At 38.4% G+C, this 27,263-nt stretch overlaps 1 protein-coding gene across 1 annotated transcript; it reads left to right on the top strand.

Moving 5' to 3' along the window:
* The first annotated feature begins 1,315 nt into the window (after nt 1-1,315).
* LOC139722767 (oxysterol-binding protein-related protein 11-like) lies at nt 1,316-25,425 on the top strand. Its single transcript, XM_071634056.1, has 17 exons — nt 1,316-1,323; nt 4,033-4,138; nt 4,686-4,733; nt 5,713-5,871; nt 6,308-6,571; nt 7,571-7,612; nt 8,220-8,362; nt 16,025-16,158; nt 16,780-16,910; nt 17,382-17,467; nt 17,659-17,740; nt 18,379-18,613; nt 19,681-19,791; nt 21,031-21,191; nt 22,149-22,265; nt 24,273-24,434; nt 25,108-25,425. The coding sequence occupies exons 2-17, from the start codon at nt 4,040-4,042 to the stop codon at nt 25,228-25,230; spliced, it is 2,097 nt and encodes a 698-aa protein (XP_071490157.1). The 5' UTR covers nt 1,316-1,323; nt 4,033-4,039; the 3' UTR covers nt 25,231-25,425.
* Nucleotides 25,426-27,263: the final 1,838 nt, after the last annotated feature.

The raw sequence follows: 27,263 nt of genomic DNA, 5'->3' as shown, positions 1-27,263 counted from the left end.
TCTTCAAGTCTTGTCAATTTAGCAGGTTTTGGTTGATGGGCTTTGCTAAAAAGAGTCCTTGGAATTGGTTTTTTGAGTGTAGACTATGCAGCTCCCTATCATCACTTGTTTGATTAAACGGAAGATCAAACAAGCCAGAGGAGATATTGAGCAGTGTGATCTGTTATTTACTTTTGATGAGATCTTTACAGCCAAATCGAGGATATGTACAGTCTTTGACACACAGCAATAAGAGAAACAGAGGCTCTCTATTAAATGGACTTTGACCTACATGTAGTTTGTGAGCCAGCAGCAATGTCTGTAAGTTTAACATGTATACATGGACCCCACAATGCCTTGTACTTTAATTTAAACACACCATTGTTTTTGTCTTTTTAACAGACATTTTGAGAGCGTTGAAGTCCCATCAAATATGATTTTGTTTCAAGTCTAATTCAATCAATCATAAAACAGAATGTTAGTATGATGATTATGGTGTAAATTGACTGTATACAGTAATCTGCCCAAAAGTGGGCTTTAGTAGCCGTAGGCTAGTGGGCTTGCTGATTTGTAGAACTGTGTCGGAGAGATGCCCTTCACTTGGAAACAAACAAAATTTTCCTGCCAGACAGATCCCCTTAGAATCTCTTGTTTTGCTGGTATGACTGGACATGTTATCAGCGAGTTGTTAGCATGCACAATAAATGAGCAACAAAACTGGATAGTGTGTACATTGTTGGTTAAAGGTACAATGTAGTTGTTTACCATTGGGAGCAGTGATATTCAAGGTACAACATATCACACATGATTCATTATGTGCGAGTTAGTTGTATCAGGAAACACCCTACCATTAAAAAAGAATGCAATAAAAGCTAAAAAAATATGAATTGTGAGTCTTCCTGCTGTATCTTAACAGCGGGAACCTCGCAATTTTGTCTTGTGACTTTCACTTGCTGTTTAGATCACTCCTTGTGGCCGGCCAAAAAAAAAAAAAAGCATGCAGCTACAGTGGCCAGCTATTGTTTCCTCATTTACATGCACTAGACCGCTGAGCCATATTAACGCACATGTGCAAAACGGTCCGAGAAATTGATGATTTCTCCCTGTGTGCGATTAGTAGCTTAACCATTTTTCTGTTCAGTCTGAATGCATAGGTCGGAAATAACAATCATTAATGTCAGTTTACACTTTCCAACAAAATGTCCACACTTGCTGTTTAAATTGATCCTTTTTGGTCATTTTTTCTTCTTCTTTTTTTGTCTGCAGAGTGACTCTACATTGACAAGGGAATACGCCTGAAGTGCAACCTACGCTGTGTAGGATGGAGGAGGAGGATGTATTTAGGTAAGTATCATATTAAATGGAGAAATGACGGTATTGAAGGAGTTAATAGAATTTAGGCTTTGCATCAGTGGTAGAGCCATTAGCCCTTAATGGACACAGCTTCACCCACTGGAATGTGCTCCTTGATTGATACAATATACACTTGTATCTGGAAAAGTAATTATCGTGAAATTTCCCAATGTCCCTAATCCCTATTGTGTAACCATAACCTTACTGTCAAATTGAGGCTGTCTAGGTAATCAACTTTAAAAATGGTCAATTTTTAGGAGAATCACGATACAAAAAGATTGAAAAACTGTAAAAGCACATATAGGGTTAAGCATGGTGTATGACGCTGTTGGGCTGACAAAACCTTGTATCTCAAAAATGTCAAATGTTCAGGAGAGAAAAACAAACAAACAACAACATGGCACCCAAAGCGCTGTAACAAATTGGATCACTTTTCCTTTGGTACACTTGTATACTGTGGTGGTTTCATTTTGGAGGGAAAGACAGCTAGGATTTGGATGGGACATCACCTGCCTGATTGTCTGACAATCAATCCAAAATAGTGATTTTCACCCAAATTTGGGATACAAGGTCTCATCATTCCAGCGACGATAAATCTTTAGAGAGTATAATCAAATTTGTGTTTGAATAGCAGATGGCAACCGGTACCGTAACTAGAATTTAAGCAACTACAATGTAAACCTCAAAGCTAAACCACCTCATAGCGAAAATTTTGTCCCCTCACTTACGGATTTAAAGGCAAGCGTGGCTTTTCTCATCACATGAGGAAACAGGTCTTTAAAAAGAAGCCAATTTTGTGCATAATATCTAGGTGCCGTTAGTGCCTTAAATCTGATAAATTAGCTGAAAAACAAGACCTCACCTTGAATCATCAGGGGATGGTGACATCTTTGTTTCCCCATGATCTCAGTAGTGGAGGATCATGTTCAAGTTCTGCTCAATACCTGTTGTCAAGTAGTGTATTATGACTCAAAACACCCATGCTACAGCCTATACAGGTATTTTGTGTGAAGATGTGTGAGACCTCAGATTTGAAGTTGGGTGGCTCTACACAGCCACACATACCGAAATTGTACAAGTATTTGTCCAAAGATAAGAGCCATTGTCTTTTGTGTGTGATGGGCACACAGCTCAAAATCCCTTAACGATGTGATAAGACAGGTTGAAGGCTTGCAAGGTGTACAAACTTTACAATCTGCTGGAATACGCAGGTCATATAAGCACACAGTGTAGGATAGGCGGTAGCATTAGACATTGGAATGATAATTACACAGGAGTGGTCACTGCATCAGAACTTGGATAATTAAGCTTTACCCTTCTGAGGACCAAACCTACAAACAGGATCTGATGCCGAGAATCATTTTAACGGTAGACGTGGTGTTAGGCAGTGTGTACTGTTCTGTGCACAACTACAGCTTTCTGGATCAGATATAAAGTAGATCTTTTGACGATGGAGTCAGCAGAAAACAGAAGGTAAATTTCTTTTGAATTTCTCACGATAGCAGCAGTGGGCTAAGTACGCTGTTTGTATGGTATTGAACGTTGGGTGAGGTCAAAGGTATTGTGTGGTTTCTCATTGGAATTGAAAGTTGAGACACACACGTGTGCAAGTGAAAGGGTAAAATTAATGTAGGATTGTAGAGCTTTTTGATGGTGTGCTGTGTTTTGAAGTAGGGCACAATTTAGGATATTTGTCAAGTGTTCATGATTGGTGCGACAAGACATGCCCATAGTAACCCAAGAGATAGGTCTGTGTAATTTGATCATGCCATGGAGCAAAGTTAACATGATGAAGTAAGCTACATGTACAATTTGTATGTGTTCACTGGTCCTTGGTACTGTGGTTTTAACCCTGGTAGTGGGCTTCTTTTTTTTTGCCAGCTCGAAATCCCATAACAATGTGATAAAAAAGAAAAGGCAGGTTGGAGGCACTTAGGCATGGGAGGTGTACAAACTTTGCGATCTGCTGTAATATGCAAGGCATATGCAAATGTACCATCATAGCTAAAGTAGCATTTTTCCATAGCCAATTAACTCTTTATGTGCCACGTTCGCACGTCTGACTCAGTCGACGGCGTGCCAACTTCGCATATTCTGCTCAACAAACAAAGCCGCCAAAACCGATCGATAGATCGCTAATCACTGCTAATCCCGCGGCACAATGAAAGCGTTTCTCGTGCTTTTGTTCTTCTCACATACGGCTTGGATTCTATGTGGTGATTGACTATCAAGCGGTGTTCCCAACTAGATTTGCTCGTACATTCTAAGTTTCTATCACGGTTTTATGGGCAAAAGTCATGCCTTTATAGTAATGTAGCAACTGGTCATTCAAAAAAAAAATTGACATTAGATTCGTCATACAACTTATATCGAAACAAAGCTTGGCATTCCTCTTTAACGTTGCTTAGTATTATGCCCATCTTAACAGAAATTTGTAGAAGTTATACAAATTGGAAAAACAGAATTCATTTTCAAAGCATGACTACCTTCGTGTCTTAGAATAACGTGGCACACAGGGGGTTTCCACCATGGCACATAAAGAGTTAAAGTCAAGAAATCACATCTGAATGGGCCCCATGAAAAGACCAGCTTGTGCAGCTGAATGTGAGCTATCCAGCCATCTTCTCTGATGGAAAATGAAACAACAAATCACTGATAATAATAACCAGTGATGGCATCAACATCTTCTCACCCACACAGACAGCCGATGGAGGGCCAGCTGTACAAGTACACCAATGTGGTGAAGGGCTGGCAGTACAGGTGGTTCGTCATGGACCCTGCTAGGGGGTACCTGGAGTACTTCATGGTAAGAGGGATGTTTTGTATACAATCTGTATGATACCTACCTGAAGCACTCCAATGAAGGAGCATCTCTAAGGTGGTGTTCAATATCAAAGTGGAATTGAAATGCCAATACCAGTAACAACAATAACAACATGATGGTTTACCCTTTCAGGAACACTGTCTCAAAATGTAATTTACATTGTATACCAACAATGACCATTACAGAGGACATGCATGCTTTTGATTGATTAAATGTGATTTAATAGTTATTCAATTCATTTACTAATTGATTGATTAATTAATTAATTTATTTATTCATTGTTTGATTGATAGACAGACAGGTATATTGATCGATTGAAAGGTTGATCAGTTGATTGATTGATTGATTGATTGATTGATTGATTGATTGATTGATTGATTGATTGGCTGCTTGACTGATTGATTGGTTGATTGATCGATTGATTGATTGATCATTTGATGAATAGATAGATAGATAGATAGATTAACTGATTACTTAATTGATTAGTTGATTGATTTATCATTAATGAATGATTTTACTCCCACTCTAGAATGAGGAGGGCAAGAGACAGAAGCCAAGAGGAGCTATCCATCTAGGTGTAAGTATGCAGTCTTACTTCTCTCTCATGGGGTAGCAGCTGTGAAAAGGGGGTTATGGAGGGGTGTGGAAATGGAGTTAGGGGGAATGTAGAGACCAATTCTGATTCCACGCAGTGGGTGGCAAGATGGCTTTGTCAGTGGGCGTGTCTGCCTGTACAATCAAGTGACTTGGGTTTGGTCTAGCCGAGCACTTTAATGTGTCTATATCACACCATCCCTTCCTCTGGTGAGACGCATAACACTCTGTTCCTTAGATAGGACATTAAAAAAATGGAGGCCCCATGAATACGAGAGTCACAACCCATGCACACATCCCACGTAAAATATTCCACTACAGTCCTTCGCAAAAGGGCTGGGTGCGAATACGGTTCAAGTGATTCGCAACAATTACACTCTGGAATACTGGGCAGGAGATATACCAGCCCTTCATGGTCCGCCCCAAGTGACTAGCTTTGATGTATAGTCAGGAAATGGTATCAAGCAGGTGCACTATACCATACACAAAAGGAAAGAAGGAACCCACCGATTGTTCCATATTCCTGTGGTTAGTGCCTACTCTAAGACTGTGGACTTCCTGGATTATGTGACATATTATCTTAGGATGTACACACCAGTCATACATCTGTACTTGTCATATTTTATTTCCCTTCACATTGGACGATGCTTCCTGAAGACTTGAATCTAATCTCTTCATGTCTTAACAGTAGAATACAGAAGCTGCCCTGATTTGGGAATTAAATGTGCCTATGGAGATTTATATTACACACTATTGCCCTATAGCTCCCAGTGTTTGGTATACACGGTTTTAGCATCCCAGTTTTGCAGTACATCTCAACGATGTCGTTGTAAGACAAGTCGTACACATGAATTATAAATAGTTTCTAAAGAGCAATCATGCAATTGCTATTTTCAGCACTTTGGGATGATATAATTCTTTCTCTAATTTGTTTTCCTCTCCTCTTGCTATTGGTTGCTAAGGGGGCTGTGGTGTCGCCCAGCGACGAGGATTCTCAGACGTTTATGGTGAACGCGGCCAACAGTGAAGTGTACCGCCTCCGAGCCCAGGACGCCAGGGAGAGGCAGCTGTGGGTGAGCCGTCTGAGAGCCGTGGTTCAGAGACAACGAGAACTTATGATGGTAAGCAGCACACAGTTATCGTTAGCACTACGAAGACATTTTCATGTTCTGTACAAATCGTGTATTATATGCTGTACATTTAGTAAGTCTAATTTCTTTTGCAGATTAGGACTCGTAACAATTTTGCGAGAGGTTTGATTATCAGTTGTTGAATACAGCAGTGGACAGAGAAAGTAGGAAGTATGGGCATTCCTCCATACTGTAGGCGCACCAAGACTTAGACCTGCTAAGCTGTATTATCACACATGTTGTTCATGTTTAAGTGTATTGCGTACTAGTTATTACTTGTGTATGAGGTGCTAGTATAACAAGAACATATAAATGGTAAAGCTAAATTGATTGACAACAGCAGCAAAAAAAAAAATGACAAGAAGTCTGAATGTTCATGCCATCATGGAAATTAAAATGTCCCTCCGACATCTTTATGGCAACCCAGGACTTCCGAGACCCCGCCCTGAATGCTTCCTCCGAGTCCCTCACCAACCGCACAGCTTCCAAGTGGAGCCTCCACCGGAACTCGCCCCGCAGCTCCGTCTCATCGCACGGTGGATTAGGAGGAGGAGGAGGAGGCAGTGGCGGGTTGTCACGGCAACACCGAACGTCGGCCACACTGACGGCAACGCAAGAGTCACTCAGGAACGCCAAAGATATCCTGATCGTGGCTGAGGAACAACAGAAGAATATGGTCCAAAATCTTGAGGTATGCTATTTTTCTTTTGATAAAAAACCTTTTGATATGGGCCTCTTCCTGATGACTTTTGGGACCTTCACCAGCCTGTGTCTCGCTATGAGAGTGATGTTTGTATAGTTCTTCTAGGGTCATGTTAAAGCCAGGACCTTTGGTATTCCATTTAATTCAATTAATTGCAGTGGACTCCAGTTATGGTGAAGTCCTAAGGACCAGAAGTTTTCTTTCGTTATTGAAATTTCATTATAACCGAACAAATACATTTGTAAACAGTAAAAAACATAGGATAATGTTTCGGTCCGAATTTCTACTTTGCAATCACCGGAATTTGTTATTACTGTGTTCACTATAACTGGAGTGCACTGTACAATTGTGGTTGTATTAAAAAAAAAAAATAGATAACAACGAAGACTATCCATATTTGATTCACGTCAAAATTTGAAACAAACTGTGTATTCACAATACCTACAAACAGTACAAACTCTTTCCAAAATACTTTATGCATTACTAATTTTTGACCTGTCTTTCTGTTACTTTTGTCTGGTATAAATGAGACTCTTTTACTTTTTTTTGTGTGTGTTTGGTTTTCTGCTCCACTCCAATATTGCAATCGTGTGGACACAAAGAATAGTTTTGCTTAGAATTCCACTTTGTTTCTGTGAAGCATACTGGAATCCCATCTTGACCAATGATCTCTGTACAAGTATCTGGATATCTCATTGGCCCATTCACACTGTATATACAAATTGTATAAACAATTGAAGCCGCCTTGCCGCCATCTTACCAGGCACACTCTATGGGGACTTGCACACATTTTCCAGCAGACACCGTCACCAAGATCATGTGATGTCGTGAGCTCCATACACAAGTGTATGGGTAATGTGCATGGTAAAATGGCAGCTTGGTGGCTTCAAAATGATTGACCAATGAGATATCCAGATACCTCGTGTAAAGATCAGTGATCTTTACTCAATGTGCCACACTCCAATTTATCTCTGTTCTCCTCCACAGGCATTACCAACCACTGGGCCGGGAATCAACAGTCTTGACCATGTAAGTGGATAATGTTAACATACCTGATATTACATCCACTGCAGTGTTTTCTGATTGGAATATACTTCGCTAAGATTTTCATGTATGCTTTAAATTAAAAATGAAGTCTAATAGTTCTTTGCTGTAAACCATAAGTCCTGAGGAAATTTTTGTTGAGGATATTGTCTTCTTTTCTTTACCAAATTGGCCCTTCAGAATTCCACTGCATGTCATGCTGCAATGTATATAATGGGAGAAAACTGAGATCTACACAAATCTTAAAAAAGAAAATTTACAAGACTTTGTATGTTGGAGAATAAATAGAATGCACACCTTGTCACCCTACTCCTCCCCTACCCTCAGAAAGGATTTCAAATGCAAATAAGTGTGCAGGAAATTTGAAGACTGTAACACCATATCATGTCCAAAAGTATCACATTCAGTTTATCAAGAAGCACACAAGTTATGATACAACTAGCTTAGTGTAACCACAAGGCCATGTGTAACTCTTATGAGGTGTACTTCAGATGGAAAGTTGAGTGTGCTGAAAATTGTGTCAATGTTTTGAGCATAAGATGCTAGAGATCTTCAGATTGCATTGTTTTTTTGTCACAATTTTGTCCCTCAGGATTGCCTGCTGCTGAAAGCCACCTCCCAGGCCACAATGGAATGTCTCGAGGACTGTCTCACCATGCTGCAAAGGCAGGAGTTGACTCAAGGTCAGAGGTCGCCAGCCGAACTGGAGCTCTCCCAGAGTATGGCCAACATCAGGTACATGTGAGGGGCGAGAGAATGGGGATACAAACCAGAGGGGAAGAAATAATGTGCAAGCGAACCTCATTTTTAAGAGGTCAGATATAACAAAACCCTCTTAATAAAACAAGGTGATTTCCCAGGTCCCAACTCTATATATTTCTTTGTTTTTTGTACCATGGTATAATGAGAAACATGATGTAACAAGGTAATTGTCATTGTTTTGAGGTCCTTGTTATATCAAGATTCTGTAGTGGAGCCTTGTTATAAAGGGGTGGGAGATGATAAGCCTCTTAAAAGGAGGTGAGTTTGAGGGTCCCAACTCTTTACATTTCATTGTTTTTTAGTTTTTGTTTGTTTGTTGTTGTTTTTTTAACCATGGTATATTGAGAAACCTGATATGCTACAAGGTAATTGTCATGATGGTTTTTAGGCCCTTGTTACGATGAGGTTCCCTTGTTTTATATCAATGGATTGCACTGTTCTGGCCCCTATCTCTGTCACCAAAAGATGCAATCATGAGTATTAGATGATTAATGCATATTTAAACTTTTCCTGTGCATGCATTGAATGAAAGTTCTTACAGGGGTTTACAAACCTTCGTCATTCCTGTCTATTGTCTGTATGCGGATGTATCTGTGTGTACAGTACTTGCAATGTGTGGGAATCTGGGGATTGGAATAGTATAGAGCGAATGTAGCTAGCTCAAGTAACAATAGTCTGTCTGTAGGGGAGCATCTCGGCGTCACACAAAATGTCTACCTGTATTAACCCGTTGAAGACTAGTCCAGAGTATACTCGGGCAGGTGTCTATGGGAAATGCGTGTTACAGCAAAATCAGCTGGTCCTCAATGGGTTAAAAGCAGCAGCTTGTCTGATCTCTGTCCCCTTTCTCTGTCACTCTGTCTATAGATATCACTCTTCTTTTCCTTTTCAAAATGGGCCAAGATTAATCTATGTACAGTCCTATTTAACAGAATACTCCAGTGTGAGTAGAGATATTAACAGTCACTTTGTAATACAGGATAGAAATATCCTTTTATCAAGTGAAAATTAATGTTCTTTCTTGATTTCACATGCACTGTATGTGATTAGCAGTATATACACACAAAGTGTACATATCATTATCACAGTTGACTGAGAACATAATACGCTGTGCTCAGTCAATTGATATGTAGAGGAGGGGGAAATACATTTAAATAGCAATGCAATGTTGATGAAAAAAGTAAAGATAGTGCAATTTGCGGTAGAATGTCCCCCCCCCCCCCAAAAAAAAAAAAAAAAAAAAAAATTACTTTAAAAAAGCCTCTTGGTGAATTCTGCTCCATAATATGCATCATTGATTCAAATATAACATGGTGGCCATGGCATTATGCTGTGAAGCAAAAAAAAAAAAAAAAAATTGTACATATTTACTGTGCTGGTATGGCAATCGTTAAAGAATGTACTCATGCATTAAGCGCAGTTCCCTGTAGCTGTGTTGGGGTACTATATGTATCTGCTGAAATGGTTGCTGCATTGCAACATGGGTACTGGTAAAGGCCACAGGCAAGTATACGAGACATTAGGAGGCCTACAGAGAGGATCACTATCCTATATTGCTGACAAAGCTGTAGATGTACTTACTTGTATGTACTAGATAGACATAGTCTATTCTGAATCCTGAAACCAGCTCCTGATGAAATTTTCTGGCTGTGTAAATTGCCCTGAAAATTATATTTCTTCATTATGTGGACATTTTTGCCAGTTTTGTACTCTCCCGGACTAGCCCCCACACAAACAACTATTGAATACTATGTATTTATTGGATGATGTCAAAATATATGCAGAAATACTGTTGTCTGTTAGAATGACATGTGAGTGAAGGTTAGATAGAAATAGGTAAAAAAACTGACTCATTCAAAAGTTTCCACTTGTGCAGTATTCCCATTTGAAATGAGAGCAAAACCGTTCTTTTTTCCCCAGCATGACCTCACCTCAATGTGTACACATGAATGTTGAATATGTTTGTATGTCTTCTCTGTCTGTCTGTCTGTTTGGCTGTCAGTTTCTCCTCTATTAACTGTTGTATATATTGCCTTGAGTATGACGGTATGACACCTGTATCTTTGTTGCTCATGGTCTTGAGTCTTGCACCTTCTGTAACAAATTCTGTTCACGTACCTACACTTTGTTTTTGTCACCCTAAAATATATCGTGTTGCTATGGTTATGAGGGCTGCTATTATGAGGTATTGTAAACATTGTCATTTTTCGAGGTATGGAAATTGGCACTTTTTTTTTTTTTGCTCTTTGCTATTAAAAGTGGGTAAATATGAGAAGAAGCAAATATTTTGAGAGATCTATACTAGTACTAGCCAATGTGAATTAATGAGTGTTGTAAATTCTCCACTTTTACAGTACTCCCAAGAGATGTATTTAAAGTGCCCCCCCCCCCCAAAAAAAAAAAAAAAAAAATAGAAGAAGTAGATATTGTGCGTACAATAATGGAAAGAGCTACAAGACTTCTTTGTTTTGGGATCTTCAGCAAAATCTTCATCAGTTCTCAATTGATTGATGTTGATTGGACAATACTTTGAAGTTTTCAAATGTACATTGACTATGTAGCTTACTGATGACATTTGCAAGTAAAGTTTGGGTAACATACATTGTATCTTCGGGGGGGGGGGGGAGTAATATTATAAATGTTGGCTGTTTAATAAAAGAAATTTATGGACTTCAGGGTGATTTTACTGAGGAAAGTTAAGAATTCCTTTTTCATATTGTTTTCATCAAGAGAATACAAAGTTTGTTGTTTGAATACAGAAATCATGGTTTCACATTCCAGTATCCCTAGAGGCTGAAGTTTATCAATAGAATTTTAATTTTGATCACTTTGTTCAATCATACAATATTGTCTGCTTGCTTACAGATTGCATTAGAGGAGTGAATTTACTTCTTGTGAAATTATGCAGAGTTGCCAAATCTCCCTAATTTTGGTAGGAGGCTCTCTGAAAATTTGATTTCTCTTCATATCTTTGTAAGAAAATATAAAATACATATGATAGCAAGATAATATTAAAGGACAAGTTCACCTTCATAAAGATAAGGATTGAGAGAATGTAGCAATATTAGTAGAACACATCATTGAAAGTTTGAGGAAAATCAGACAATCCGTTCAAAAGTTATGAATTTTTGAAGTTTTTGTGCAGTACCCGCTGGATGAGAAGACTACTGCAGTGTATGAATAACTTAGATGTCACATGCGTACAACAATATAAGGAAAATATAAAGAGAATTTCACAAAATTCCATCTTTTGAAAAAAGTACACATTCCCCTGACTTGTTACCGACAAATGTTATGGGTAATATTATTCCCCCTGCCTTTAGAAAGAGGCAAGTCAAGTGCTCTTTATTATGCGAAAAAAGTGAAAATATGTTGAATTTTCTTTTACATTTTCTTTATACTGTTGTACGCATATGACTCACAAGCTGTAGTAGTCTCCTCATCCAGCGGTTCCAACACAAAAATTTTAAAAATTCATAACTTTTGCGTAGATTGTCCAATTTTCCTCAAACTTTCACTGATGTGTTCTACTAATATTGTTGCATTTTCTCAATCCTTATGTTTATGAAGGTGAACTTGTCCTTTAAGCAGAGGTGTGAAGGTTGAGGTGTGCATTTTCTTCAATTTGTCTCCCTCTACAGAAGAAATTTGTATTAAAGATCGCTGCTGCTGATCTATAATCTAACAAACATGTCAGAAAACAGGTAGAGGGAGACAAATTGAAGAAAATTCACACCTTAAATATATATGATATAATGAATATATTTTCTCTGATTCTGGGTTTATCTGTGGGTACACTTGTATTTACATGCACGTAAAACACTAGAATCACTCGGCTTGATTGCTCTTTGGAATTTCATTGCTTTTAATGTTGGCAGCCATGTGCCGTATGAAAACCACCCTGTCCAGCTGGCATGTAGTTGTAAACAGGCAGGTGTCACAGGGTACCCATAAACATGCCCTGTTTTCTTACTATGTCATGGTAGTTTACACTGTGTAGTCAGTCATACAACTCTGTGTAGTAAGTACCACATTCTGTGTGGACTGGCATACACCTGGTTTAGTCAGTCATACCCCCTGTGGAGAAAGTCATACACCTGGTGTTGTCAGTCATACACTCTGTGTAGTCAATCATACACCACACATTCTGTAGTGTGGCTGTGTACTCTTTTCAACATGTTTTCACTTCATTGTGTCACTGTACCCGTAGCAGTAGTAATAGTAGTAAGCAGAATTTTGAATGTAATAAAATGCTTGCCCTAGATCACTACCTTTGCAAATGCTACTGTGTGCCTACTTTGAATAATGACAACTTTACAGTAAGTCTTTGGACAAAAAAAAAACAAGAAAAAAAAAACTGTGATCATGAGTTTTCTACTCTGCAAAAGAGACCGAAATTCTTTTGTAATAAAGCCATTGATGAGATATTTCTCAAATTTATTTTGAGTCTGAAAGTGCCTGATTTGGAACTGTTTGCATGTGACAGTAACCTGCATGTCAGACCGTATACAGTACTAACAAGAATTTATCTACTGTTCAGTGTCTGTATGTTGTTATAAGTGACCCTCTGGAAAGCTAAGTTTTGCATGCATTGGTTGTGGGCATAAGTGACCGTGCACCTCAAAACGAACATAAAGTCGCACACACTGATTTTGCGTGAGGACTGGAAATAAGTGACATGGGTCAACCTAGCCGAACTTGGCTTTTTCATATTTTCTGAAAGAGCGGGTCTTCTTTTACATTATGCTAAAATTTGGTATCATAAAACGGGCAGGAAAGTGTATTTTTGAGCAGTTTATCTCAAACATTTTTGGTAGAATAGTGTAATTAGGTGTGTCTTTAGAATCCCTTTTTCATTTCTGAAAAACCTTGTCCACACTCTACACTTTCAACTCCAATAACTTTTGAAAGGATAGTGCTACTGCTTTGAAAGTTGGCATTAATTATGGACAGAATGTGTTAATGAGGCACGCTTAATTTCAGTTTAATCTGATAATCACTTCATTGTTGTTACTCTGGTGGTTTACTTCCTGTTTTTTGTCCCATTCATCGCACAGCCAGCACGGTTTGGTAAAGATTAAGCGCTTGAATAGACACTGTACTTCAGAGCCTCTTTTCTCAGTTCACACTTTTCCTGAGTTTGTGCTTTCTTTCCAATATTTAGATAGGTTAGGAGAGTCCATTTGATTTGAGTTATACATCATTTTAAAGCTTAAAGTCTGTTCTTTCAGAATATGGTCTTAACTAAAAATTCATATCTGGCGACTTTTTGTTTGTTTTGAGGTGCAGGGTCACATAAGAAGGTGAAGAGGTTTTTGTTTGTTTGTCCTTTAAGAACAAGGTACATGTATGAACTCATTGCAAATTGGGGGCTTGTCCGCGAAGAAGTGGGGACCTCTGCAGGGTCACAGATAGCAGTTGCCAAATCATTTTTATCCTTGTTAATTATACTTTGCTTCTTCATGACAACTAAAATTTAAACAAAAATAATCACAAAAGACCCTAGTCCTTTGAATCAAATTTTGCCTTTCTGAAATGGCCACAGCATTTCAATTTTCAATTTGCTCAGGCAAAATTATGTGTTATTATTGTTGATAGTGGTTGGAAAATAGATATTCTTTTATTATGTGTTGTATATTTGATAAATGAATGCTATTAAATGACATCAATGAATATTGTGGAATGTCTAAAGAATGGGATGTACCGGGTAATGAGAGTTGACCTTACGTTGTAGTGTAGCAGATAGTCAGCATGTGTGGAACATTTTTAACACCTGGTAGTGGACTTTGACACAACAGGTGTAGTGTAGCTTAACACTGTTGGAATAGAGTTTAACACCATGTGAAGGGAGAATATTACACAGTCACTTTAAAAAAAAAGAACACTTGAGCAATAGTATAAGACAACACTTACTATTAGTGCAATACTACACTGAACAACTGACATTACATTTACAAAAAAGAGAAAATGACAACATGTAAAAACATTTAACACCAACTAAAATCCTTCATGGGTAGGAACACAGTAACTGTCATCGAGTTGTGGTAATAAGGATTTCAATTTTGTCAGGGAATCTCTGTAAGTAATATCCTGGATTGCAACATTGTGTGATCATACTCTATAGGAGTTATGTGTAGATGATGTTGTGTACCACACTCACATGTTCAGTGCATGGTTTGTTGTACTGCAGCATGTATGGGTGTATTTGTTGCATTACATGGTAGTGTTAGATGTTCAAATGGTGTTCTGGTGTATATTTCTGTACTTTACACATACAGTGCCTCCCATCCAGCATCCAGCATTTAGTGTTGCATGACGTAAGGTAACATGCAAGTGCAGTGTGATTTGGTGAAAGTAGCATACCGGTACATGTATCCCACTCTGTTACATTTTTAGTTCACAGTGTGATGTGAGATCAGTTCAACCAACCACAGGCTCAACTGTCAATAAAGGCCGTCATGAAGAGCAACATGAATGACAAGACCAGCCTCCCACAATGCCTCCCCCCCCCCCCTTGGGAACAAACAAACAAACAAACAAACAAACAAACAAACAAACAAACAAACAAACACAACTTAACAAAAACAAAAATGCACTCTTAACACCATCAGTAGCAGAAAGACAAACCAAGTGCACCCACACACACACACACACACACACACACACACACACACACACACTGTCGCTGTTTTCTACAGCCCTACAGAACTGTCGTGTCAAGACTTTTCAAAACTGCAGCCAACCTAGCCTTAATCGAATCCGAAGGAAATGGGGAAAATCCTTCAACTTGCCCAACTTTTGACTTACACAATAGAATTAGCACATGTTTGTATCCATCTGGGAAGAATTTTTCATTGACTTAGCCAATTGTTCAACTTATACAAGATCTATTAAGGTGAGGTTGACTGTACTACAACGTTTTCTACGGCCCTACAGAACCGCCGTGTCGAGACTTTTCAAAACTGCAGCCAACCTAGCCTTAGTCGAACCCAAGGGAAATGGGGAAAATCCTTCAACTTGCCCAACTTTTGACTTACACAATAGAATTAGCACATGTTTGTGTCCACCTAGTTAGAATTTTTCATCGACTTAGCCTATCTTTCAACTTATACGAGGTTGACTAAGATGAGGTTGATTGTGCTACAACATTATTAACCCGTTGAGGACAGACTGATTTTGCTACAACACACATTTCCCATAGACCCCTGCTCGAGTATACTCGGGACTTGTCCTCAATGGCCCGAATTCACGAAGGTGGTACAATTGAAACCATGATTTAAACCATGGACAATTTGTATGGAGCGCCAAGTGTCGCATGGCCTATTTCGTTACGAAATCCGTCATTTCGGACGAAATGACCATTTCGTTGACCAAAATGTTCATTTTGTTAACGAAATGCTCATTTAGTAGACGATATGTTGTTATTTCATTACGAAATGATCATTTTGTTGACGAAACACTGATTTTGTAAGGAAATAGGCCATGCGACACTTGGCTCTCCATACCAATTGTCCATGGTTTAAACCATGGTTTCAATTGTACCACCTTCATGAATTCAAGCCAATGGGTTAAACAAGAACAGAGATAAGTTGGAGAGGCTAAGACGTTGTCATGGTAATACGTTTGTTCTTCCAGTGTGGACATCAGAACACACCTACCCGACACCAAGCCAGGCGCGGAGAATGCAGCTGCCTCGTCTACTTCGGGTCACCTAGCAACGAGATCATCAGCAGCCAACTCCAACACATCTCACAATGTTCCAAGTAGGTGTCCAGGCGACATCCGACGAATTCTAGTTCTTCTCCTCCTCCTCCTTCTTCTTCTTCTTCCATCTTCTTCTTTTGTTTCTTCTTCCTTTTCTTCTACTTCTTTTTCTATGTTTTCTTTTTCTTCTGCTTCTTTTTCCTCTTCCTCCTCCTCCTTCTCCTCCTCCTCCTCTTGCTCCTCCTTTTCTTCCTTTTCTTCTTCTCCTCCTTCTTTTGCTCCTCCTGCTCATCGCTTTGGCAATAATTAGAGTGTGTCCTTCCTCACAAGTTTTGCTTTTATTTTGTAAATATATATCAGGCAGGAACTTGGTAGGAACACCTATGAAGAATACATTATATTATGTATCTACAGTGGACTCCTGTTAAAACAAAGTCCTCGGGACCCACAGTTTTCTTTCGTTTTATCGGAATTTCTTTAAAACCGAACAAATAAACGATAAAAATACACAGAGTGGACAATGTTGCGGTCTGAATTTTGATTTTGTTGTAACCGGAATTTCGTTATATCCATGTTCATTATGACGGGAGTGCACTGTACAACAAGATTACACCATGGAAAATGTTACATAGAAGAAACACAACTGAACCTTGTTTTTAATTAAAATCCGTATCTGTCATCTCCAGTGGTCAACCCCGATGATGAGGTACCGGACGGCGACGATGATGCGGATAAGGACTTGGGAGGAGTGGAAGAACACAAGAGCATCATCCTCCACCTCTTGTCACAACTCAAACTGGGAATGGACCTCACCAAGGTGAGATGTCCACTTCTCGGCAGTCTCTTGGATCTCTATCTGCATAATGAAAGTGTTAAACCAAATAAAGTAGATTTCGAAATCTTTGAAGGCTTCCGCGGTGGTAGAACATTGGGTGGTAGAAGGCTTCACGGTGCACCACGTATTCTTTCTGGAGTATGTGAGTAGCCCTGAAAAGGGCCTACCCAATCCCAACGTTTCGGCAAGCATGTTCTCGCTGTTCTCAAAGGAATGAGCAAGTGAGTGGAAAGAATACGTGGTGCACCTTTAAGCCTTCTACCACCCAAAGTAGATTTCATAATGCTAGCTATGTGCAATCAGCACGTATGAATGTGTTTGTTTACACATTCATTTGTTGTTGTTGTTTTCTCGATGTAGGTTGCCTCAATACAATAAACAATTTAAATGTGCATGTTTGTGGGTTTGTGTGTGTATTCATTTGTTGCCGTTTGTTTGTTTTTCTTCGTGCAGGTTGTCTTGCCAACGTTCATCCTGGAGAGGCGGTCCCTCCTGGAAATGTTTGCAGACTTCATGGCTTTACCTCACATGTTTGTCAGGTAAGCCATGGAGGTGTTACAGATGGAGTCAAATCAAAATAAAAAGTTTGATTGCCAAGTGTGTTAACTCCATTCTCTTTAAATTAATATGATTTGCAATTAGAGCTCTACTAGACGGTACAAAGAAAATGACTAGAAACTACTGTACCTAAACTTTCACTGCACAACTTCTCTTGCTGTGTCTCTCGCAGAATTCCAACGCTACCGACCGCCGAGGCTCGCATGCTGGCAGTGGTAGAATACTACCTGTGCTCATTCCACGTTGGTAGAAAGGTCAGTTCAAAGGGTTGCACTTCCTGTGCGCACTACACAGTCATTGTGGATTAATGATTCACCTGTTTTTGTTTTTTGCCGAGTTGTTAGAGGCAAAATGGTGTAGGGGCCTACTGTGTGATTTCTTGTCATCAATGTATTTCATGATTTAAATGTTGTTTGACATCAAATTACGGGAAATATAATGCAAAAATTTGTGCCTTAATTTTCCAGTTTTATGATATTGAGAGATTTTTTGTTTTTGTATGAGATGGCCTGACAAAGTTAGAAATGATAAATCGCTTATTAAGTATTTTATGAAAAACCTTTGAAAGAAAAGTTGTTTAAATGGTAGTTGTGGCTGATTCATCATTGCCCTCATGTCTTGGAAAAGTTGTGATAAATCTGTGATTATGGAAGAAGTTTTCCTGTACATGATATACATGTACTTGGTGTATAAGTATGTGGAATCTTTTTTCTTACGTCCAGCTCATCTGCATGTGTCAAAATATTGAAATAGTTTATGTGTCCCATAATGAATCTTTCAAATGAGAAAACAGTTGTTCAGAGTTATTCTCTCATGACTAAATCTCAGTGCTGGCCTTGTGGCAAACTTATGGAATTATTAATGACCTTTTCTTGTCACCTTTGACCCCCAGGGATCACTCGCCAAGAAACCATACAACCCGATCCTCGGTGAGACTTTCCACTGCTCGTGGGATGTGCCGTCAGCTGCAGGCTCCGTTGGCCAATCGGGCGACTCCGCTCTGAACGGCGACCACCAATCAGTGGGGGATGGAGTGGGTTTAGGAGGAGTGGGCGGAGCCTCCCACGTTGGGAGGTCACAAGATCGGGTGACCTTTGTGGCGGAGCAGGTATCCCATCATCCTCCAGGTGTGTAATAGTCATGTGACTTCTTGCTTTAACCCGTTGAGGACAGACTGATTTTGCTGCAATATGCATTTCCCATATACATTCGCCCGAGTATACTCAGGACTCTTCCTCAACGAGTTAATAGCTCCTCTAACCCATAGTCTTTATATCATTACTGAAAATTTTTACACAAACAACTTCTCTGTTATCGCTACCACTGTACTCGCATCCAGAATTACATAATTTTATCATTAATTTTTTTTTTTTTTTTAGATTAATACTTTATTTTTCTCTAACAAAAAATAATACATAATGTGATGTATACCTTTGAAAAAATGTATTGTTTTGACAAAATCTAAGAAGTGCAAGTCATATTGTGTAATACAAAATGTAATTCTGAATAAATGTATAATGAGAAAAAAAAAACTGCATACTTTGCTAGGTGACAAAAGTTAATATAGTGATGGAAAAGAATGATCTGCTTTGTTTGTAAAATTAGGGGAAGAGAGTGGATAAGGGAACGGATTGTACAGCAAGCTCTTGTCGGGTTTTGATCACTTACTGATTCATTAACTCCCTTTTTCTTAGCTATTAAAAGGAATTCATGCTTGATCAACCTGATGTTTCAATTAATTGCAGGAATTAACCTGCACTCTTCAAAATTTCATTATATTCCCGATAAATTGTGGTTTCATCGTATTAGCCTTCATGTGCAGACTATTGGTATAAGGAAGGGAGAGCAGATATTCGGTATTGTATGAAAGGTTAAAGATAGTTTCAATATGATATTAGCTTAACATTTCAGTCATATAGATATCACAATTTAGTTAGATATGAAATTATTTATTTTTTCCTATGCAATGGAATAGTTATTCCTGTATCAGCAATCTTTAAACATGAAGATTATTTCCACCAAGTGCATAGCTTTTATTTCAGGCATCTACATGAGAAACCCGTAAACATCTATATACTTGTACTTAGATAAACATTTTACTTGAGGTACATGTACATTGTACCTTGTTTACATCTATTTGAGGTACCTTTCATTTTGACCATTTTTGTTAATTGCTCTTTGTTCTTTCCACCAGTTTCAGCATTCTATGCGGAATGCCCGTCAAAGAACCTGTGTATGAACGCTTACGTCTGGACTAAGTCAAAATTCCTCGGGATGTCAATAGGGGTCAACATGATTGGTGAATGTAAGTTTGCGAGCTCAGAGATTTCTCACAAGTGCAAATAGACTGTCAATCAACTACTATGGCCTGAATTCACGAAGGTGGTACAATTGAAACCATGGTTTAAACCATGGACAATTTGTATGGAGCGCCAAATGTCGCATGGCCTATTTCGTTACAAGATCAGTCATTTCGTTGACGAAATAACAACATTTCATCAATGAGATGATCATTTCATAATGAAATAGGCCATGCAACACTTGGTGCTCTGTACAAATTGTCCATGGTTTAAACCATGGTTTCAATTGTACCACCTTCGTGAATTCGGGCCTTAGTGTTCCCTGGCACATGGCTTTACTTGAATAACTTTATCATCAGCCTTCAGCCATTAGGTTCATCCAAACTTGATCTGGTTGTAAAGTTAGCAAGTCCACTCAGGTGTGGCAATGTGCCTCAGTCCAACAGGAAGGCCAGGGTGACACAATAGGGGTTAGGGTGATTAGCTAATCTCTATTCTTTGACAATTAATTTGCAGGCATTTGTACCAGTTGCTGAACAATGCACAGTAAGGGTTGAAGTACAATCCCACTTCGTGTTTTAATTTTACTTTGATATATTCATGAATAGATGGTAGAATCACACATACAGAATGGAAGACTTTTAGATGAAATATGACTTGTAGAAAGTTAAGGTAGGCCTATATGTCATTGTCAAGTTTTTGTGAGGAGCAAAAGTTGTCCATCTGCATTGCATTAGATTTCCACTTGAAATAATCCTTCTTGCAGCCATTCTGTACATTGGGTACCGTGTATAGTGCATGCCTAGGATGTAAGATATAAATGCAAGTGTTTTTGCCTCTAGTAGGCTGCCAACCCGACTACAGTGACCCCCAACCCCACCCATCCTGTGTACTGTATCATCTCTCTATGGTCGCCATCTTACCACAGGGCTGCCAACATTGGAAACTAGTTGAGAGTGAGACTCCCAAAGGCCAATGCTATAATTTAGGAGTCAAAATGAGTGAGATCAATAGAAATGCATGCAAATGAAGTAAAGTTTTAGAGTACGTGAGAAAGGACCAAAATGTGTGAGTCTCACGCTCAATGCGTGAGAGTTGGCAGCCCTGTTACCACTGATTTATTCATAAAGAATGAAGTAGCCTGAGGTTTGTTGTAAATCTAAAGACATTTTTGTGAGAAATTCTGAGGTTGCTTTTGCTTGTTCAAGTCATATGCAATACTGCACCATTGTCTTTTGTGTCAGGTTCGGTCCATGTGTTGGACCATGGAGAAGTGTACACACTGAGCTTTCCCAATGCATACGGACGGTCCATTCTCACCATTCCCTGGATGGAGCTGGGAGGGAAGGTCAACATCCACTGTGCTCAGACAAACTACTCAGCAGCTGTCGTCTTCCACACGAAGGTGAGAAAAGTTGTCCGCCTTTTCTTATCTCGAGGAAGGTCGCACTGTAGAAGTAGTGGAAACTCTTCGTAATCCATGCAAACACACAAGTTTAGGTTATAAAGCATTGCAATAGAATGTCTACCATTCCTCTACTCTTTGAAGCCATGCTCAGTAATGCTGCAAGACGAAATCTGGAGATAAAGAAAAAATTCCCCTTTTCTAGATATTAAAGCTGTATTTCAACGTTAAGGTTTGATTGAAGTGCTAAAGTTTCTGACGAATAAATTTGGAGGCAATTCAAAGATATGGTTGGAGGTAAAGGTGCCATTTTCACACTGCATTTGATGCACTGCTGTTAAATGGATGGTACAGTATTGGTGGAGATGAGAATTGGGCTTTTAAGTTTTTGCGAGATACCACAAAAAACACTTATGAAATAGTACAGACCATACCATTTTAAGAGGAATTCAAAGTTTATTTGATGAGAATCGGGTTTGGAATGACTGAAACATCCAAAAACACAGTAAAACAAAGCGATCGTAATAAAATGTGGGTCCCACACTTTATTAGAATCGCCCTGTCTTGGATATCGCAGCCATTTCAAAACCAATTTTCATCAAATAAACGTTGAATTCCTCATAGAATTACATGCTCTTTCATATTTCATATGAGGTTTTTCATTATCTCACCAAAAAATGTTAGAAACCTGAAATTAGGTCTCAACCAAAACTATACGATCCCTTTAAGTCGAAGCAAACATGTCCATTATTTTTCAGCGTAGGCCTATTGAAAGAGAGAGCAAGCTGCAGTTGGGAAGGTTTTTCCTGCAGTCTATGTCAAACTAGATTGATATTTCATAAAATAAACTTGTACTATCTGGTTTAGGTGATTGATGAGGATCTTTATTAAAATAAATGTACTTCTAGTTGAGTAATACCGCCCTCTATTGACCTCTTTCTACATCATGGCCTTCAGCCCTTCTATGGAGGCAAAGTTCATCGTCTGAGTGCGGAGGTCAAGAATGCGGCCAATCAGATCGTTTGTCGAGCGCAGGGCGAGTGGAACGGAACGTTAGAGATCACTTATGCTTCGGTGAGCAGTATGCAAATAATACACCCCTTCGTTGGTTGTTTGTTCGTATATTTCATTTTTTTTTTTCCAAAAATTATTGTTATTCGTTCATTCATGCATTTATTCTCCTATCTTTATATTTTTTCAAATTATTATTATTATTATTATTATTATTATTATTATTATTATTGTTATTATTATTATTGTTATTATCATTATTATTATTATTATTATAATTGTTGTTGTTGTTGTTGTTGTTGTTGTTGTTGTTGTTATCATCATCTTCATCATCATCGTTATGATTATTATTTATGTATGGATTTGTTTTTTTGTTTTTTGTTGATTGATTGAACTGCCTAACCTAAATATGTTCAAGCAGATAGAGGGAAACAGATATACATATATTTTTCTCAAATATTTGGGTACAGCCAAGACTGTTATCTGCTGAGGGTGACATGCAACAAAATATCGCTCTTGTCATATAGCAAGAAAAGATCTGAAGAACATTTTTCTAGGGAGAAAAATGAAAATATGTGAATTTTGTGTACAAAAACCATGAAGCTGCTCAACACCTACCTCACATAGTTGACAATTTGTCTTGCAGTCCAAACTTGTGCTGCTCATAAATTTTGTCTGTGTATGTTTGATAATTTTTCCTGAAAATCACCAATCTACTGCTTCCCTTCGTTTTGTCTTCTTATACAAAGCAACTTAATCCTATTCCCACGGGTGGGGGCATTTGGGCCTCCCCTCGACGTTTTGCGTGATTATTCCGCAACGCATGATGCTCTCGCCGCAACATTTTATGACTTTTTTCTTTCAAGTATCGTGCAACTTTTAAGAACAAATTTGTCACTCCCGGGCATACCGTTTTGAAGCCACGCCCCTTTGAAAAAAATTCGTCGACCCAAAAATTGCTCAAAAACATGATTTTGTGTACAAATCCAGTGTAAATTGTGTTTATGCAATTAATTCATATAAAAATAAATATTTTTACTTTCTATGGCTGAAATGATTTATTTTAGCCTGATTATGCTTTAAAAAGTTTCTGCGACAAATTTTGACGAAAAAAACAACAAAAACAAAAAGTAAAAAAAGAAATACATAAGAAATTTAATAAACAATAAAATACATAAGAAATAATGATGAAGCCGAATTTTTGCTTCAATATTATTGTTGAGGATATTGAAAAGAATATGTTCACCAAAAATCAGAAGTCTTGGTGCTTTATTTTTTTATTTATAGGCAAAAAAATTATTTTTGCATAAATTAGCATAAATTGATTGATATAAAATACATAAATTAAGATTTGAAAAATCTAACTATACAGTCTTGTGGATTACATTGGCCTCTACCTTAGTGCAAATTTTCGTTAGGATCGCGCGATCCACGACCGAGATCTGAAGGGGGGGCCAAAAAGGCCCCCCCCCCCCCCCCCCCCCCCCCCCCCCCCCGGTGATTTCAAGTCCCTCAAAAAAACCCAGTGGGATTAGGGTTAAAGGGATGGTGTAGGTTTGGTTGAGATGGGGCTTCAGGTTTCCAACTTTTTTGTGAGATGCTGAGAAACCTCTTATGAAATATTAAAGAGCATACAGTTGTAGGAGGAACTCAAAGTGCGTTTGATGAAAATCAGTTTTGAAATGGTTGAGATATCCAGAAACAATGAAGTCCTACAAAGGATTAGGACCACTTTGTTTTGCTTTGTTTCTTGATATCTGGGTCATTTCAAAACTAATTTTCATCAAAAAAACTTTGATTTCCTCCTACAATTATATGCTCTTTGATATTTGGTATTGAGTGGTTTCTAATTTCTATGCAAAAATCTAAAATCTGAAGCGCCCATCTTAACCGAAACTGTACCATCACTTTAACCCATTGAGAATGAGTCACAAGTATTCTAGTTCATGTGTCTATGGGAAATGTGTGTTGTAGCAAAATCAGTCTGTCCTCAGTGGGTTAATATCAGGATAAAATTCCCTTGAAGTAGTTGCCCCCAAGAGACTAAGAGACTCTCTGCCTTCCCCTCAGGGTGAGCGAAGGGTCATCGACACAGCCAAGCAGCTGGGCTGCCCCAAGAGAGTTCGTCCAATCAGCTTGCAGGGCGAGTACGAGTCAAGACGACTTTGGCAGCATGTCACAAACAGCCTGAAAGAGGGCGACATTAACACCGCAACGGAACACAAGAGATATGTAAGAATCGTGTATTCTCCTTCACACATATTCCATCAAATTTCACCATTTCTCATTTTTATTTTTGTCACCACTGCTTCCCAAAATTACTACTACCACTCCTACTACTGCTCCTACTACTACTACTACTACTACTACTACTACTACTACTACTACTACTACTACTTCTACTACTGCTACTACTATTACATGTACTATTATTACTGGTATTATTTCTGCTATTTCATGTAACATGTTATTCTTTGATTATCTTTGCTTCATAATAATTCAGCTGCACCAGCAAAAGGAAAAACAGATAAATGCATTGAGAAAAAAGCATCACTTAAGTACAAAGACAGACTAACACAATGACAATGAAAACCGTGTTTTAATCTCTCTCTATTTGAAATGAAATTTAAGATGTGATTTCATTAATTGTCTTTTTTTTTTCAAGTTTGCTCCAGATGTCTGATTTTTTGGATAATAATATGGACTGGCTTTTTGCGGTTGAAACAACATTAATGTTATCGTCCTCGATAGAATCATATTGCCCTAGTCTTCCAGTCGGGCAACATAATGCTAGTTCAGGCAATAAATGTTGTATTGCCCTCAGGGCCAGTCCATATAACATAATTATAATATTATTGTTGTTGTTATTGTTATTTTTATGTTGATCTTTGTGTATTCTACTCAGCTGGAGGAGAGACAGAGGCAGGAGAAAAAGATTAGGCTGGAGACCAATACCTCATGGCAAACCAAGCTGTTCTCCCCTACAAGTAACAATGGATGGGTCTACAACAACATTCTCAAGCAATAGCAGACTGTGGTACAGCCACCAGCTGTGATGGAAGACTCCATTCATTCCAGGGGGGAGCTCCATAGTTTGTATTCTATTTTATGTGACAATAAACAAGAGAAGAAGTATTTATTCTAAAGAATTTAAAATGTTGGGAATCTTGACACAGTGCACATCACACAATAACACTAAATGACATGATCATGATTCTTATTAAGTATTTCTGATTTCTTCGCTGTCAATTTATTACATCTTTTGTGTTGCATGTGATGTATCAAGTTTGATTCAAATATCACCATTGGTTTTGATCATTCGGTATTTGCTGGTAGGAATGTTTAAAAACCAACATGCTGTCCACCCCCTGTGATTATGGTAGTGTCAGGTGTCCAATGCAGTATTAACACATTATTTATGCAGTGGATTCTTCCAATCTCTTTAAACAGGGGTGATCATAAGGATACAAGATGTGATTGATGGATGTGAAGGCTACATTGAAATACCCCCATGACCTTTATCATATAACATCTAGATAGATCCTTGTCATTTGATTGGTTGTTTGCTATTGATCATTCATCCCATTTTACTATTGCGTCATCATCCTTGCAATTGTGGCTCCATTTACCGTGCAATCTTGGATCCATACGATTTGCTCCATTGCACGCATGCCGAGAGCCAGGCACGCTACGCATGTAAAATGCTTGTGTTTGCAGTGTGTATGCGACGGCGCGCTGGCGTATAGCGCTCAGTGAGCACTCTGTTGATATCAGATCCCGCACATTCTCTCTTGTTTCTAAATTCTTAAAACATCAAATGACAAGGATCTAGTTTAGGTGTTATATGAGACAAATGATAAATGTTTTTCATTCGTGCAATGGACATAATATTTCATTCGGTGAGAGATGAAATGTTTGAGCTATTCAACTTGGCTGCGCCTCGTTGAATGGATCATTTCATCTTTCACCTCATGAAATATTCTGTCCATTGCACTCATAAACATTCATTATTTGTATACTATTTAATGTCTGACATAAAGTGGTTGAATTTGACAGAAAGGTGGTATTTTGAATATTACTTCTCAATCTAATCCTATAATTTGAGATAGTCTTTATATAACCCTGATTGTTCTAGCTATCTCCTAAAGCTCTCAGCTCTCTAAATCTGGGTTCAGCTCATTAAATTGTATGCCTTCAAACCTCAAGATAAAAAGACACACATAGATCCCCCCCCCCAAAAAAAAAAAAAAAAAAAGAAGAAGAAGAAGAAAATACTGAAATACAAATGCAAACATTGATCAAAATGTATAGTCCAGATTGAAAGAAAGAAAAAGAAAAAGTTGCAGGACAGTATAATCACTGAAAAGTGTTTTGTTTTTTTGAATATCTTTGTAGAACCCCCATTACTGTAAATGTTGTCTCCCAATCTTTCAGTCAGTCTTTTCTGATTTTGCAAGGCAACATGATTGATGCCATAAGGGCAATTGCTTGACAAAGCATTCGAGAGAAAATGTTTCGACTCTTGCTAAAAAACCATAACAAGAGAAAAAAAGATGTGTGTATATTTTTCCTTCAACCAATACTATCCCCACAGGGCATTATTGAAGCTTTTTTTGAATATCTACCAATTTTCATTTGGACCCAGCCTTGTTACCGGAAAAGGACATTTCTATTTCTATGTAGGTTACCGAGTACACTATCCTTGATTTGGATAGTGAGCTTTCAACCCATGAAGAATTCCCTCAAGCTTTCATGATCAATAGCACCAACTGCATCTTTCTGACTTACTTCTCTGTCCTTTGTTCACTGATTGGCACACACACTAAGAGTGCTCCCTGATTGGTACAGATGTGTGGAGACTAATTGTCAATGAATAGAGATTATCTAATCCCCTTAATGAATAGAGATTAGCTGAACCCCTTAATCCCTATTGTGTCACCATGGCCTGCCTGCTGGTCTGAGGCACACTGTTACACCTGAGTGGGCTTGCTAACTTAACAACTAGGTCTAGTTATGTGTTGCTTGAAGGTTTGCATGGTGAAGTAAATGAGGGAGAAAGGT

The sequence above is a fragment of the Diadema antillarum genome, unplaced genomic scaffold (genome assembly GCF_040938485.1).
Source record: "Diadema antillarum isolate AM-2024a unplaced genomic scaffold, OU_Dant_1.0 scf00000014, whole genome shotgun sequence".
Lineage (NCBI taxonomy): Eukaryota > Metazoa > Echinodermata > Echinoidea > Diadematoida > Diadematidae > Diadema > Diadema antillarum.
The sequence above is the reverse complement of the archived record's forward strand: the minus strand, read 5'-3'. Positions and strand labels throughout refer to the sequence as shown.